The sequence below is a fragment of the Lepidochelys kempii genome, chromosome 7, assembly GCF_965140265.1.
Source record: "Lepidochelys kempii isolate rLepKem1 chromosome 7, rLepKem1.hap2, whole genome shotgun sequence".
Lineage (NCBI taxonomy): Eukaryota > Metazoa > Chordata > Testudines > Cheloniidae > Lepidochelys > Lepidochelys kempii.
Window position 1 is genome coordinate 85,135,906 of NC_133262.1, and position 15,873 is coordinate 85,151,778.

The 15,873-nt window shown below is 44.5% G+C and overlaps 1 protein-coding gene across 5 annotated transcripts in view; it reads right to left on the reverse strand.

Annotated features, from left to right (window-relative positions):
• Positions 1 to 15,873, reverse strand: part of PALD1 (phosphatase domain containing paladin 1) — a 193,048-nt gene that overhangs the window by 113,522 nt on the left and 63,653 nt on the right. For all 5 annotated transcript variants that reach the window (XM_073353587.1, XM_073353590.1, XM_073353589.1 and 2 more), the window contains 4 exons: positions 5,605 to 5,799; positions 4,766 to 4,868; positions 3,695 to 3,874; positions 623 to 787 (listed from right to left, as the gene is read on the reverse strand). In XM_073353587.1, the coding sequence (XP_073209688.1) occupies positions 623 to 787; positions 3,695 to 3,874; positions 4,766 to 4,868; positions 5,605 to 5,799 (643 nt within the window). The remainder of the gene's footprint in view (positions 1 to 622; positions 788 to 3,694; positions 3,875 to 4,765; positions 4,869 to 5,604; positions 5,800 to 15,873) is intronic.

Here is a 15,873-nt window from a genome sequence, read left to right on the forward strand (position 1 = left end):
TGGTCACTAGAAGTTTGTTCATGCTACACAATCTGGCACAACGGGCAGTGCCCACTCACAAGAGGCTCAGGACTGGAACAGGAAGGAGGATGTTGCATATAAGGACTGAGGTGAATTGGTAAAATTGTGTGCAGATCTAGAACTGAAGTAGCAGGCATGAGAGCAGCTGGAGGTCTAGGTGGAGACACAATGGGAGAGCTGTACAGGTGTTCAAAGGTGGAATAGCATGGATGCTTGTGGGTCAGGACTTTGGTTTACTTGCAAAGCTGGGTAAGGGCCCAGAGCAGGGATTCTTTAGGCCAGGAACAAAGTGCAATGTAATATTCTGTGGGGTTTTAGCCTCTATTTTTTGGCCATTAAAAGTCACCAAGTAAAGCGGAGAAATGATTTTTTATATATAAATAAAAATCATGGCCCCTCCCAAGGGTCACTTCCCACTGGACAGTGAAAAAAACCTCCACTATACAGTGTAACAGAATTATCAGGTGGTTCCAATCAATTGTCCCCATTCCCTGCCAAACACACACCTCAGTTCACCTCAGTCCCCAAAACCAAAACTGACAGACACCCCAGGTCCCGCTATTTCACACAGTGGAACAGCTTCCTTATGCCTCCCAATCACCTCTTTCCGAATTGCAAGCTCCATGTTGTCAACTTTGACCCCTCTTGGCAGGCTGTGCAGGTTTTCATGCAAGTTCTCCTTTCCTCTTGGTGTGTAGGGCACAAAGTCGTTTTCCATGGGTAGAAATAGAACCGGCTCCTCACGAACACAGAAGAAGATGCACTCCTGCAAAGACACAGGTACATGCCAGCCAACAGCCTCCACTGCTCCAGCTTTGTGAATGGTTGATGAATGCCTAGCTGAGCTCAGCATCTAGAGAGAGGAGACTAGACTAGAGAGACTCTTATTCTGGTTTTTAAAAGCTTGTGAGGCATATAGTGGCAGACATGATATACTGACCTAGACAGATGGATACTGCTGTGCCATTTTTTTCCCCAGTCAAGCTGGGGGAGTGAAGGTCTCAGTGTCCAACACTGGGACGGTGCAAGGAAAATATTAAAGAGACAGGATTGTTATTTTTCATTATTTGTTTTGTGTGTGTTCGGAGGAACTTAAGATCTTGAGCTTTAATCCTGTCACAACAGGTGCTTATGACAGCGTTAAAAAGGTGTCATGAAAATTCACCAATATGTGCATTACCTACCTCCTGGTGCCACGATGAGGATGAGAATATTAATCACCAAGTATTTGTCCTGGATGAGTGGGGGGCATAAAATTTTGGAAGGCTGCCTTTTTTTTGGAGGTAATTATTTCAGTCACAGCTCTTAAGGCAGGGCCATTTTATGACTGGTGTGAATTGCAGAAGGCAAACCCTCTCTTTCATGCCACTCTCACCGCAATGGATAGTGCTTCCCAGATGCCCAACTCAGTAAAAAAGGGGAACAAGAGGGATTAAAAATAAATAGGTAAGGGGCAACACCACCAGAGCATCATTCTACTTCCACCCACATCCAAGTGAGCAGAGTGGCTTCTTTCAAGGCTAATGCTATCTTGGGTATTCCACAGGGGGGCTGCAGCTAATAACTTCCACAGGAGCATTCCACTCCTATGATTCCCCACCCACCAGTGCACAGAGTGAGGTTCCTGGGTCCCTCCCACTGCTGTCTGGAGGTAATTGTATCACACACCAACAGGCTTTTGTTTAAAACTAGAATTGGCCAGCAATGAGCTGTTTGTATTTTGACTTAAAGTCATAGCTACAGTGTACTCACATCAGCAGCAGCCTGTGGAGACTATACAGTTACTTTCACTTCATACTGTCCACAGTTACCCACAGGCCCAATATGTCAATGAAAATCAGAAGTTGCAGAACTCTAAAAGGAGCCATTACATCCAAACAAATCAAACAGTTTCACTCACACTGACAAGCAGGAAATCCATCCTCACCTCACCCTCTTGTGCTTAAGGCTGCAGCACTTACTCTAAGTATCACTGCCCATTATTATATGTAGGCACAGAGAAGAGTGGCAGTTTTAACCTGCTTGTGTGAGCAAATCAAACACACTAAAGTTATTTTAACAAAGTTAAACATTTAATGGACTCTCTTCCCCGCCTCCCCCACGTGGCACTCTATATACCGCAAAGCAGACCCCTGGAACCCCCATATTCACCACCTCCATATAATTAGGATATATTTTGTGCAAAGTATGTCTTGTGAGGTATCATTTTAAAAGTCGTGATCTGTTGAACACTAATGTCCTCTTGGATTGTATGTGCTATCATTGTATGCGCAGTTATGAAGTTTTGCTATGTGTGTGTTACTGAAATATGTTGTGAGGTTGGGAACACTCACAACCAGCCTTTCAGGTACAAAGATGGAGTAGTCAGACGTGCTAGTGGCCCATTAAAGGGAATGCACTTTCCCAACAGCCATCCCAGAAGACTTCTCAGACAGAGCACATAAACAATGGAGAATACTTAACCAATGGGGGCGGACCCCCACGTCACAAGCACAGATCTTTCCAGCAAGCTGGAAGAAACTACAAAAAGGGGAAGTGGCATCATGACTTGGCCTCACTCCCCCCACAATTCAACACCTGGAAACACATCTGGAGGACAAAGATTCTGAACTTTGAACTTCCAGCCTGTATATTGAGGAATATACCATCTGTCAGGGTGAGACATTGCTTGATTCAATTCCTATTTAGTTTATAGAACTTAGACTGCAAATTTATTTCTTAGGTAACCAACACTGATCTCTATGCTGGCTACTTATAATCACTTAAAATATATCTTAATCACTTAATAAATCTGTTTTATATTTTACCTAAAACAGTGCGTTCTGGTTGAAGTGCTTGGGAAATCTCAGCTCAGTTTACAAAGGCTAGTGTGTGTCCTCTCCACATCGAGGAAGGGGCAGATTAGGTGATGAACTTACACTGGTCAGGCTTCTGAGCAGGGCAAGACAGTACAGTTCTGAGGTGCAAGGCTGGGGAGAATTGATTGAAGACTCTCTATTGTTGGTTCATGAGTGGCTAGGACAAGCATTCATATAATTCAGTTGGGTGTGTCCCTGCCTGTAGATGTCTGTGTAAGTGCAGTACCTGCCAGAGGTTTGTAGCTTGAAAACAGCAACATAATGTGAGGGATACCCCAGGTTGGTGGGACAGAGGGCTGAGTGGCCCCACAGTCCAGATTGCATCCCAGGAGCCCTATCACACCCCTCTCCACATTAAGATCCACATTAAGAAATACAGTGGAAAACTCATAGCAATGAATTTTTTTCACTGTAGGCCAGTGGTTTTCAAACTTTTTGTATTGGTGACCTCTTTTACACAGCAAGCCTCTGAGTGTGACACCCCCCCCCCTTTATAAATTAAAAATAAGGGAGTTTAATTTAATTTAAAGGGGATTCGGGGCTGTCAGCTCTGTGGAGCTGACAGCTCGCCACCCTCATGTAACATCTACTTTATTATAAACAGCTTTACAGTGCATCTGAGTTCACTCTACGAGGGTTCAGTTGACCCTGGGAATAAATTTTGTAACTCCCATTCTCATTGATGGATGGGATTATATATGCACATTAAGAGCTGAATATCTCATGTAATATGGAACACTAATTTTTATCACCTAGACAGGTATGCATTTGGTTTTCTTTCACACACACACACACACACACACACACACCCCTACCTTGTGCCCATAGCTCTGGAGTTTCTGCAGCACCTGCTTGAATCCATTGAGACTGGGCTGTCCCATTCCAAACACTTCATACCCTCCTTTGGCCTGTCGGAAATTTGGAGCTCCACAATTGCCTGTAGTGTTCAAGACATCTAATTTACTGTATACATCTCTGACCATAAAATATTTCCCCTGCAAAATAAGTGGTGGAGAAAAGACAATGATTTGAGTGTGAAACAACAAGCATTTTATATAAAACTATGCATCTACATAGAACTGAGCATATTCTAATTCAACAGGAAGGGAGAGGGGCAAGAGATGACCAAGAAGTGTATTCCAACCACTTCACTCAAAAGAAACTCTTCCTAGACATATGTTCAATGTGCCCATATCCCCATCATCCCTGATCACAAGCACATAGCAGAATGGGAAAGCAGAGTACCAGCCAGCAGAAACAGTGTCTTACCAGCTCATAGTGGCTGCTCATTCTACGAAATGCAAAACAACTTCAGAATTCACTTAGCCAAATGTGCAATGAAAAAAACTTCTTCAGGTCTTTCCCCTGAAGGTGATTAGTTTATACACTGAGCAGCAAGTCTGATTCAATTTCAAAACTGAGTGAAATACCAATATGAAGCTTAGACCCTACATGACCACAGCCTAGAAATGAAGGTTTCCACATGTTTGTAAACATCAGCCTGCCTGCTCAGAGAGATTGCAAAGCTGCCTGGGGTGAAAGTGTTCACATAACACAATACACTAACCGCAGCTGCCTCTCTCTCCTTCCCCTTTCCTTTCCTATCCCCAAACAGCTACCCACCTCCATCTCCACAAGCACAGGGATCCCTTTCTGGGATCAAATTAGCTGATCCAAAGCCTCTAAGGAAACCTCATTCCCAGTCCCCGATAACAATGCTTGCAGGGTTTGTGAAATGAATCCCGTGGCATCTGCACAGCTGTGTTACCCTTCCCTTAGCTCATAAAATGCACAGTATAATTTTCACCTCAGGTAATGTGACTTGCTTGCTCTACATATACTGTGACAAAGCGTGCTTATGGCACAACAGGGTTAGCAGCCTTTACCTGTACAAGGTAGTGTTCCAACGTGGTCTCTGAAATCCGCCCCACTGTGTAGTTGGCCTTCAGCAGGTCATCATGAATCTGAAATTCCTCTTTGCAGTTGTAGCTGTGAAAGCCACACACCAAAACATACAGCATTTAAGACAAAGACTTTTTCTCCAGTAAGCATGGGGATCATGGACCAAGAATGTCAAGGGATTGAAGCTCAGGGACACAGGCTGTGAAAAAAGCCACCCATCCCTATCCTATTCACTTGGTAAACCCCAAGTACAATATATTCTCTATAACTACAACCACTGGTTGAAATGTTATCATGTGACAGAAACTAAATTGTGTGCTATACATGGTAATCACCACCACAGATATGCTACACAGGCTGTGGGGCAGAACAGTTGCTGGCAGCACAGAGGTAACTGGCAGAGGCTTCGACAAGCGAGAGCCAGGCTGCTCCAATGGGACAGGGTGGAGAAAGTGGGGTGGGGGGAAAAGGATGGTCCCGAATCCTGCACCCACCAAATAGTCTGCTCATCTGGGGATGCAGGAGAGGGGAGGGAAAGAGGAGCCTGGGTCTCTTGAAGGCTGTTCCTACAGGGGAAGCAGGAGGCAGGGAGAGGTTGTAGGACTCGCTGCTTCTCCCCAGGAGATTAATTGTGGGAAGGTCTGTTCTCTCAGCACAGAGAGCTGGGGGGGTTGAGAGGATGAAAGGAGGAGAATCCCCAGTCTTCAACAAAACCAGTAGAGCAATGCTCCTAGAATGTTAGCAGAGGGGAAACTCTGGATGCTGATGGGCTGGGGCAAAGGTTATGTGATTTACAGAAGCACTCCAGTCTGAAGCTACTCACGTGATGACAACAGGCGCCACCTTGTTGGTGATGATGGACTTGGCTTTGTTGTTGTGGAGGCCAACCGTCTGGCAGGAGTGGATGCTAAGCGAGTGGCGGTCCTCCATGGTCCCGTTGCCGTGAACGTTCTCAAACGTAGCTGCTGAGACCGTTTGCTGAGCTGTGCTGGCAGTTGTACCCATAATCCACAGGCAGCTTCATAAAACAGCCAGGAGAACAGGCGGTAGGAAAGGGAGGAGAAACGACGAGACAAAACATTAGGGCTGATCTAAAGAGGACTTAACGCCAACCAAACGTCACGACAGAATTACCAGATGCTACACTTTAAACAGGCTCAGATCTGACACTGTACAGACAATTGTTGACCATGTCTCCCCCTTTAAAGGTTTTGCATAATTGGATGGTTTTGATGCTCATTAAAGTGTGGGTAGAGCCAGACAGAGTGTGGGCAGCTGCCTGGGCAGATTCCACCTCCGTTCACACACACCCCTCTGCCAATGCAACTCAGTTATATCCTTCAGCTCTCACAGCCAACACCCAGGTCACACAAACAAACATGGGGCTGGCCATCCCTCAATCCAACCCTGCTACTGTAGGCCTACAGCCTCTCCTGAGCAACAGAGGTGTGTCAGCCTGTGGGGACTCTGACCAGGCAGACAGACAGACAACTAAAACACACACATCCCCACGTTTCATTGGTGAGTGATCTATGTGAAACTGAACCCAGGAGGTTTAGCTCATCTATTCCCAATTTTCAAAACATAAAATAAAATTGCAAAGTAATAATGGCCTCCAAAGAATATATGGAATTAATCTGGCATTTCAGGATATGGACACACATGGTCCCCTTGGTCATGAATGCTAAGCTATCTTGCTGTTTAAGGGTAGGCTGAACTCCGCTCTCACGGTTTAAAGTGGGGTCTCTGTCCCTCCAGTTCAAGGAATACATAAGCACTGCAGTCTCCCATGCTGTCCCAGCAAACCTAGGTGCTACCCTCGCTCTGCCACTGAGTTGCTGAGGATATGTCTACACCGTGAACCGCAATCTGTGGCAGTGAGTCTCAGAGCCTAGGTCAACAGGCTGGGCTTGTGCTACTGCACTAAAAATATCTGTGTAGACATGGTAGCTAGGGCTCTGAAGCCCAGCCCCGCTTTCTGAAAGCCTGGGTAGGGGTGGGCTTCAGAGCTCAAGCTGCAGCCCGAGTTGCAACATCAGCACAGCTGTTTGCAGCGCAGTAGCATGAGATCTGCAAGCCCAAGTCAGCCAACCCAGGTTCGAAGACTCACTGCCTGGGGCTGACACTCACTGTTTGGAAGTACCCTTACAGTGGCTTTGGGCAAAACACAACTTCTGTGTGCCTCACTTTCTCCATCTGCTTTCCCCTTTGCACAGGGCTTTGAAAGCTACTGATGAAGAGTTATGTCTACACTGCAATTAGATACCTGTGGCTGGCCCAGGCCAGCTGACTCGCGCTCATGGGCCTTGGGCTAAGGGGCTGTTCCATTGCAGTGTAGACATTCCAGCCTGGTCTGCGGCCCAAACTCTGGGACCTTCATGCCTTGCAGGGTCCTAAAGACCAGGCTCCAGCCTGAGCCCGAATGTCTACACTGCACTGAAAACAGTCTTTTAGCCCAAGTCCCAGGAGCCCAAGTCAGCTGGCACAGGCCAGCCACGGGTGTCTAACTGCAGTGTAGACATACTGAACAGCACGCTAAGTATTGCTGATGTCCCCACTAAAGACCTGGAGGGGAATGAGAGATCGCCCTCAGAGCAAGATCCTTTTAACTTTAGAAAAAGGGATAGGATGCAGAACAGGTACTGGCCTCTTACTCAATCCTTAGTATTCAGTTCAGTTGTCCCAGCAGTCACATTGCTCCTCTTGGTTTTCCCTCACTTTTAAAAATAGTTCAAAGCCCAATCTAGGGGCTATTGAAGGCCTTTATGAATGGAGTCGGGGGAAGGAAGGATGGGATGGACTGAGTTCAGGGACGAAATGATAGGGCCCCTTGGTTAACATCTCTTGTTAACTCAGAAGTCAGCCATGTTGTACATATCAGAGCACCAGATTTGCTGGTTGAGGGAAGTGTCTAGCCAGCCGCCTTCTTATGACAGTCCTAAACCCATAACATAACATGATGTAAGTTCCTTAACTGAGTGCCCCCTTTGCACAAACACAAGCTGACAGGGCATGAAGAAATGAAGATCCTTGAGTTTGGAAGGAGAGGAGCTAAGGAGGCATGTGAGCTATTAGTGGGGACTCTGCTGTTCTGGGGGGAGGGTGTCTTCAACTCTCCTCTAGCTGCAGACTAACTATGCTCTTACACCCAAACCTTCTCTAGATGACAGCACCCTTCCAAACACAACTCATCAGCTCCCACCCACCCCCTTCAAATTCAACAGATTCTTGGGAGGATCTTTGAAACTGGTAACATGCCACTCTCCCAAAGGACTCTGGTGAGAGACACAGAACAAAGATGCTTTTGAAAGGATCAGGAGAATGCAGAGTCTAGCCATCTGCTTTCCTGAGGTCTTCAATTGCTCTTAGCCAACACAGCAGACACACACACATGAGCATCTTTCCAGTGATAACTAAATAGAGAGCATGAGCCTGAACTAATGGTAATGGAGGCTGGAAATTAATATGCAAGAGGAAAATGAAAACAGTTTTTCCTAGATAGAAATACTGACCTCTCAGACTAATTTCAAGGGATATGAGGAAGCTGCAGGGAGAACTGTACAGGATCCAAGGGAAGTGTTGCAAAAGCTAAGATTATATTCCATCTGAGGAACTGGGCTAGAAGAGCAGGGACAAGTGCTTCAGTCGCTCCCTGATGGCTGTATCTGGCTCTCAGACCATAAGGGAAATATTCTCTCTCTGAAGATAGAGCTTTAGCAGTGAGTCTTACAGAAAGGTTGGATGCCTATATTTTTTCCTTTTGTTTGCTCATGGACAATTACTCTTCAGAACTAGGAAGCACCAGTCCTATACTGCTGTCATCTGGCAATACTCCAGCAGAATGACTACACACCACCTCAACCTGGTTAAGTTATGGGAACTGTGAAGGCAGGGAAGAGGTGCATTTCAGATCAGCCAGCCCATTCCGGAGGTTCTCATTTGCTCCCCCATATAAAACTCTTCATTCATATTGTTATGAATCCCCCTAACTAGAAGGGTTGTAGGGAACTCCCTTAGTCTACCTGCTAACATAGGGACATCTGGCGAGGGAAAATATGCATCTCTAAACTCCATTCTACCAAGAGAACCTACCAAAGGGACATTTTGCTTTAAGATTTGGGGGAGAGAGGGAGCGGTGAACATAATAGGACAATAACTACCAAGGATCCATTGTCATATATTCTTCAACATCTAAGGTTGTGTCACTCATACCAGCCAGCAGGTGGCACCATTACATGATATAAGGCTTTCCCAGTAGCAAAAAGCACAAAGTACTCCCAGCGCCTTCTGCCTCAGAGAAGGAAGATTAGCATTATTGTTTATTTGTACAGTGCCAAACAGTGTGTTACTCTACAGACAAGGTCCCTGCCCCAGACTGAAGATGCTTTAAAGAGTAAATATTAATAAATATTTATTTTGAATGTCCAAGTGACTTTTTTTTCTCTAAGCCTCTCACCTCATTTCCAAGTCTGATTAAAGTTTCTGCCCGTGTTTCTTTATTTTATGTTAAGATGCCTAGCTAATATGCTAATTCTGCCTCCTAACAAAAATGTTCAGGTTTTTAAAAAAGGTGACTAAGTTCACCAAATATTGATTGTGCTTGATATAAATTGAAACACCTTCCTCTCCTGCAGTTAGGTAATGTTGCTTTTTTAGTAAAGATATTTTAAGCCTCCATCTGACTTAGTTTTCCTGGAGCTAAGAACTCCATTCTACCTCCCCAGCCCCAATCAAGCATTTATATTCATGCCTAATACTTCAGCCAGCATGACCTTTCACTTCTGACGGTAAATAAAATGTCAGGGATATAGCAGTCTCTCATCCAAATTCAAGACAGCGGAAGTTAAAGGCAAGGAACACTATTTTCCCCTTGGTATAAGAATGATTAAAAAGTGGAAAGGCACCAACCAGGTCCAGATAAGATCCCAACAGAGGCTCTTAAGGGAAACTTGAAGAGCACAAGTCATTTTGATGGGCATCTTACAAAAGATATGGGAGGAGGAAGAAGAAAAAAATACTAAAGGAGTTGGAAAAGGGTCATACAGTGAAGTTGCCAAAGAAAGGAGATATCAGTCAGTTCAAAAATTGAGGGATATTCAATTGCTGTCTATCCCAAGTAAGGTTTTTACATGCATCATTCTAGACAGAATAAAGAAAGCAGTAGGTTCAAGGTTATGACAAGAACAGATAGGGTTCAGACAGGAGAAATCATGTATAGATCAAATAACTGTACGTATCATCACAGAATTGTTGATCGATTGGCAATCACACCTTTACATGAATTTTATAGCTTTCCAAAACGCCTTTGATACAGTGAATAAAACAGTTTAGAACAGAAATTTTTGAACATCATTCAGAGCATCTATGAAAATATAACATGCCAAGTAATATACAACAGCAAACTGGTGTCAGACAGGGATGTCTTATGTCACAGATAATCATTTTACTGATAGCAGATGTGGTAATGAGAAAGACCACAGGATAAACAATGGACTTTCACACAGAAATTAGAAGACCTTAACTTAGCAGATGACATCAACTTGCTATCCTATACCCACAGAAACATGCAAGCCAAAACAAAAATATTCAGGTCTATGCACAATTAGTAGGGGTGAAAAATCAAGACCAACTGAGAAAACCAAAACCATGAGAATTAGCACACAACAAGAAACACCAACAACACTTTCTAGGACTGACATGGAAGGGGTCAGATATTTCCCATCTTGGCAGCATTGTAAGTACAACAGGAGGAACAGACGAAGGCATTAAAGCCAGAAAAGTGAAAGCCAAACACACCTGCCTAACTCTAAAGCCAATCTGGAGAAACAAATTTTGTCCTCCAAACTGAACTTTGAATATTTAACACCATTGTAAATGTCAGTCTTACTATAAGCAACGTGGAGATTTATTAAGACCTTACTACCTGGACTCCAAGTTTTTATAAACAACTGCCTTAGACAAATTCTCAATATCAGATGGTCAGAAAAAAAATTCACAAAACGAGGAACTCTGGAGGAGGACAAAACGAAAATGGAGACGGCTAGGACGTACATGGAGGAAAGACCCAAATGACAAAGTTACGCAGGCATTGGACTGAAATCCCCAGGTCAAGAGGTGATGAGGTAGATCCAGGGCTCTATGAAAGCGCACAGTAGAAGCGGAACTGAAAGCTATCAAAATGACAACAGGAAGCTAAGACAGAAGCAAGAAACTGTCAAAGATGGGAGGCAATGCTGAAGGCCCTATGTTCTGCATGGAATAGAGAGAGATAAGTCAACTAAGGCATAAGCGGGTGCAGCTCCCTAGCTGTTCTAGAGAGAGTCTACATGAAATGCAATCCATATAAACATCTCCCTCCCTGGGGTTTGCCTTTATTTGTTAGCTTGGCTGTTTGTAAGGCTTCCCTATAGACTCCTCTGTCTCAAATCCTAGATTCCTCTATTCTATAACCACTCCCATCTCACTTACATTCAGGATGGCATTAACAAGCCAAACCTACCACAATATATCAGCAGAAGTCAGTCAGCCATTCCCTGAAGGATTTCAACGCCTGCTAACAGATTGGATCAACTTCTGCCCCAGCTGCCCTGATTACACCTGGCATTTGTGACTTTGCAGATGCTAGTGACTAAGTATTATGCAAATATAAATACGGTCTACTCTGGATGTGGTTAAGTAATTCTGAAGTGGTCTTGGCTGCTGTTTACATGGATCTGGTGCTTTAATAACAGGTGGTATTTTGATTGTTAACTGCTTCATGATTAATTCTGGTCTCTTTGGGAATTTTTGATGTATATCTGGAGTAGACACTGTGCAACCATTGTTTGACTTAGGGATTATTCCATTCTGCTCAAGGAATGCCAATTTTCCCTGCTCCAGCCTACATTTGGAATATGTGTGGAGTGGGAAGACGACATCAAGCTAGCGGACTGCTTGCATTCACGTGGCATTGCTCTCTTCAAGGAAGGTGGAGAGGAGGCAGATTTTTATCATTCCATCATTAACGGAATTGCCTCGTGGCTGCTTTGCAGACTTACTGGCAGCCTCCAGGCCAGTAGTGTATATCCTCTGATTTGTCAAAGCCGGTTCAGAAAGTCTCTACTAATCCAATCCAGCCTCTCCAGCCATGCACATTCTCCTCCCCTGTACTTGCCCCACAGGCAATCTTGACAGATTAAAGAAAATGCACAAAAGTTTAATTAGAGTTTGGTAAAATATTAGCATTTCATTTTACCATCCCATCATTGCTAATCACTGGGAGATTTGTGTGTATTGAAAATATAGCAGCTGTGTGCCGGCATCTCAGGCGCCTTTAAACACAGTTTCACGTGCAGCAATTGTTTCCATGGATTGTTTCCAACGCTAATGTTGAGGTGCATCCAGCCTTCCAATGTTTGTAGAATACCACTTAGGCACTCTACAATAAATAAATAATAATAATAATAATTATCTAGTAACGTTTCTCCACAAAGTACCAAAATAAAAATTAAAAAAACACCACCAAGCAACACTGCAATTAAACACAGATCCAAGCCTTGAAACAAGAAAGGAAACAATTCCAGGGACTGATCTTGCACCACTGACTCAACAGGAGCAGGTTCAGACCCTAAGAGGGTACAAGGCCGGGAACTATCTGCAACGACAAGTTGGGATACACTGAAATGGAGTCTAGGCACGATGGAAAGAATTTACCATGCAACATTGCTCTGAACAGAAGAGTGAAACAGTTACAGTAAGTTATTTGCTGCGGAATAACGCTGTTGTCACTACTGAGCTGGGAGAATTATTCTGAGCAACTCTGGAGGTTTAATGGAATGGCAATACTTCCCTTTAGTTGCCTGCAGCCCTCTCACTCGAGTCTACAGGAAAACATGGTGCTGGTGACAAGATCCAGCTGCTCAACGCAGAAGAACCCAGACAAGACAGATGTTTGCAGTCATCCACCCAGCAGCTGGCTACTAGACAGCCACTGTCATCGGGGATTTCCTTCCTTCACTATAAAAGCATCTCTGTAATTCTGTAGAAAAAATGTGTGCCACAACCTACCTCCTTCCCTCCCCCAAGCTCTGCGTTAGCCAAAGATTCCCCCTTGAGTTTGTGGCAAAGACGTTCCCCCACCTTCCCCCCAAATTAGTAGCACAAAGAATCAAATCCAGTTCAGAGCTCTCACACTGCACCGACTTTGTGCTCTTATGAAACTCCATTTGTCCTACTTCACAAGACCAACACTCTAAAATCCAGACAAAAGCAAACAGTTAAGCAGGAGGATCCTCCCCTGAATTGGCACCAGCTAAGAGTATCTTGCATCACTTGACCCCTTTAGAACAATACGTTGACTGTCACTGATGGGCACTGGAGTGGGCCATGCCCAGAACTTGTCACCCGAACAAAAAAAACAAAAAAAAAAGATTGCTGTCACTGGAGGTCTCGGTATGGAAGAAAGAAGAAAAGTATGACTCCGGTTCAGGATGGAGAGGAAGTGAGATGAATTCTAGAGGACTCACACCCATCAAAAACAATACAGAAAGAACTGAACAGAGTTACAGTTTTGACTAACAACATGGCATTGCAGAAGAGATCACATCAGAAAATCCACCCTGGTAGTTTACATCTTAGACTTAAAGGGAAGCTTGTCAAGGTTTTAGACCCAGAAGTATACAGTAATACTCATTTGGTGTACATAGAATCTTTAAATCAGGGATCTCCAAGCTCTTTATAAATCTCAGTGAATTAAACTCACAGGGTTGCAAATGGGCAAACTGAAGCAGAGAGGTGAAGTGACGTGCCTAAGGTCACATAGCAATTTAGTGGCAGAGAAAGGAATAGCCCCCCGATGCCCAATAACTTGCTCCAACCTCTAGTTTGAAATGTCACTCTTTCCTGTTGTATTTAACACCCTGACTTTAAAAGAAAAACAAAATCCTACAAGCAGCTAAAAAATAATTTTTTTTACTGAAGATAAACAATTTAAGAACAAATCTGTTTGGATGCACATGATGCTAGTATACAGTTTTATGTTAGGACTACACTATTGTAAGTCACGATGTTAAGATATTTTTCTAATTTCTGATCACGTAGAAGAAAGTAGTGATACATCAAGAGAACTTAGTGATAAGAAATCGTTTCTTAAAGCAAGACAACTTCCGGACCACAAAACCCTCAACTGTCTCTTCCTTCAGATGTTGAAAGAAAGAAGGACTGTTTGTGACTGAGGGATGAGTTCTGATGGGTCTTTTACTGAATTCTGCAATCTGCTCTTATGAATTAACACCGATGTGATAAAATTATTGACTTTTTTGTTTCAACTACGCAAGCTTTGTTTGTTTTTCTTGTTTCAATTCACCCAAGGGTGCTCAACACCAAGCTCTGCCCCCACCAGATCCCTTCCCCCAAAACCCCCACCTCCCTCTTCCCACCCCTACTCCTCCCAGCGCCTCCTGCACGCCGTGGAACAGCTGATCATGGTGGGCAGGAGGTGCACTAGGGAGGAAGAGAAGTTGATCAGTGGGGGCGCCGGCGGGGGGAGGCACTGGGCGGAAGAGGCGAGCTTGGCTGCCGGTAGGTGCTAAGCTAAGTAAATAGAGCAACAGGACAATATCTTTATGCTAGCAGACAAAAGTCAACAGTCCAAAGATGAATAACTCTCAATACAGGAGGTTGACTTGAGACTGAAGAAGTTTATTGTGGAGATTTCCTTTCTGGAGGCAGAAAATTTACTGTATGGCTAGTGAGCCCCAAAACAACTTACAAAACCTCTGGGAGAGGCAAGGGGAATGAGGGAAAAATCTTTTATTGGACCAACTTTTGTGCTACACAGAGCTCTTCTTCCGGTCTGGGAAAGGTACTCAGGCCCGGTCTACACTATAAAGTGAGATTCCCTGAATTACCTAATAAAGCCAACCTAACCCCCAATGTAGACAGCACTAGGTCAATGAAGAATTCTTCCGTCGACCTCGCTAATGCCTCTCGGGGAGGTGGATTAACTGTCACTGTAGAGAGGATCTATACTGACGCACTGCTGCTGCAGCATTTCTAGTGGAGACACAGGGCTAGTAAGTTTTCAGTTTAGACATCAGCACAGTTATGTCTCTCTGATGTGTGAAAAATCCACATCCCCGACCAACGCAGTTAAGCCAACTTAACCCCCAGTATAGACAACGCTAGGTTGATAGAAGAATTCTTTCTATCAACCTACCTACTGCCTCTCAGGCCATGTCTACACTACAAACTTTGGTCACTGCAAGTTACGTCAGCATTAAGCTGCCATAATCTGTATATCGCTTGTCCATGTACATACTTGTCTCCTTGTGTTGGCGCTGTGCACACTCACCAAAAGTGCTTGCATCAATGCATAATGCAGTGCATCATAGTATCCCACTGTGCAACCTGCCACCGCCAGCGCATTGTCTTTTGGGAAGTTTTGGCAATGCCTGGTGGGTCCAAAATGAACCATGCAGGGGTGACTGGGAGCAGAAGGTCAACTTCCCAGTGTGCAGCTGTCTCCGTCCCATAATGTAGTCTATATCCCAAATTTTTCACGCCTTTTCAAAAAATCCCATGAACCCGTATGTCCTTCCTTGCTATTCGCCATCTCTGACAGAAGCATGCAGAGCTGCGCAGGCTCCATTATTGTCATAAACATTGCAAGTATAGGACACTCTGGTATTTGCAGAGAAGCAAGAATAACCAAATCTGCAAGGAAAATGACGATTTCCTGGAGGGCAGACTGCTGTGGGACATAGCGAGAACCAATTCAAGGTTGTTGTTGGCATTCATGGAGCACATGGTAGAGCACCAATTCTGGGCCTGAGAAACAAGCACTGCCTGGTGGCATTGCATCATAATGCAAGCTTGGGATGACAAGCTGCAGAACTTTTGGATGCACAAGGCCACATTCCTGGATCCGTGTGCTGAGCTCACCCTACCCCAGATGTCCAGTGCAAAGACATCAAAATGAGAGCTGCACTGACAGTGGAGAAGTAAGTGGCAATCGCACTGTGGAAACTTGCAATGCTGGATTGCTACCAGTCAGTGGGAAATGGGCGACATGGATCAGCGTTCACGTCGCACTCCCCTTCAGTATACAGCACCG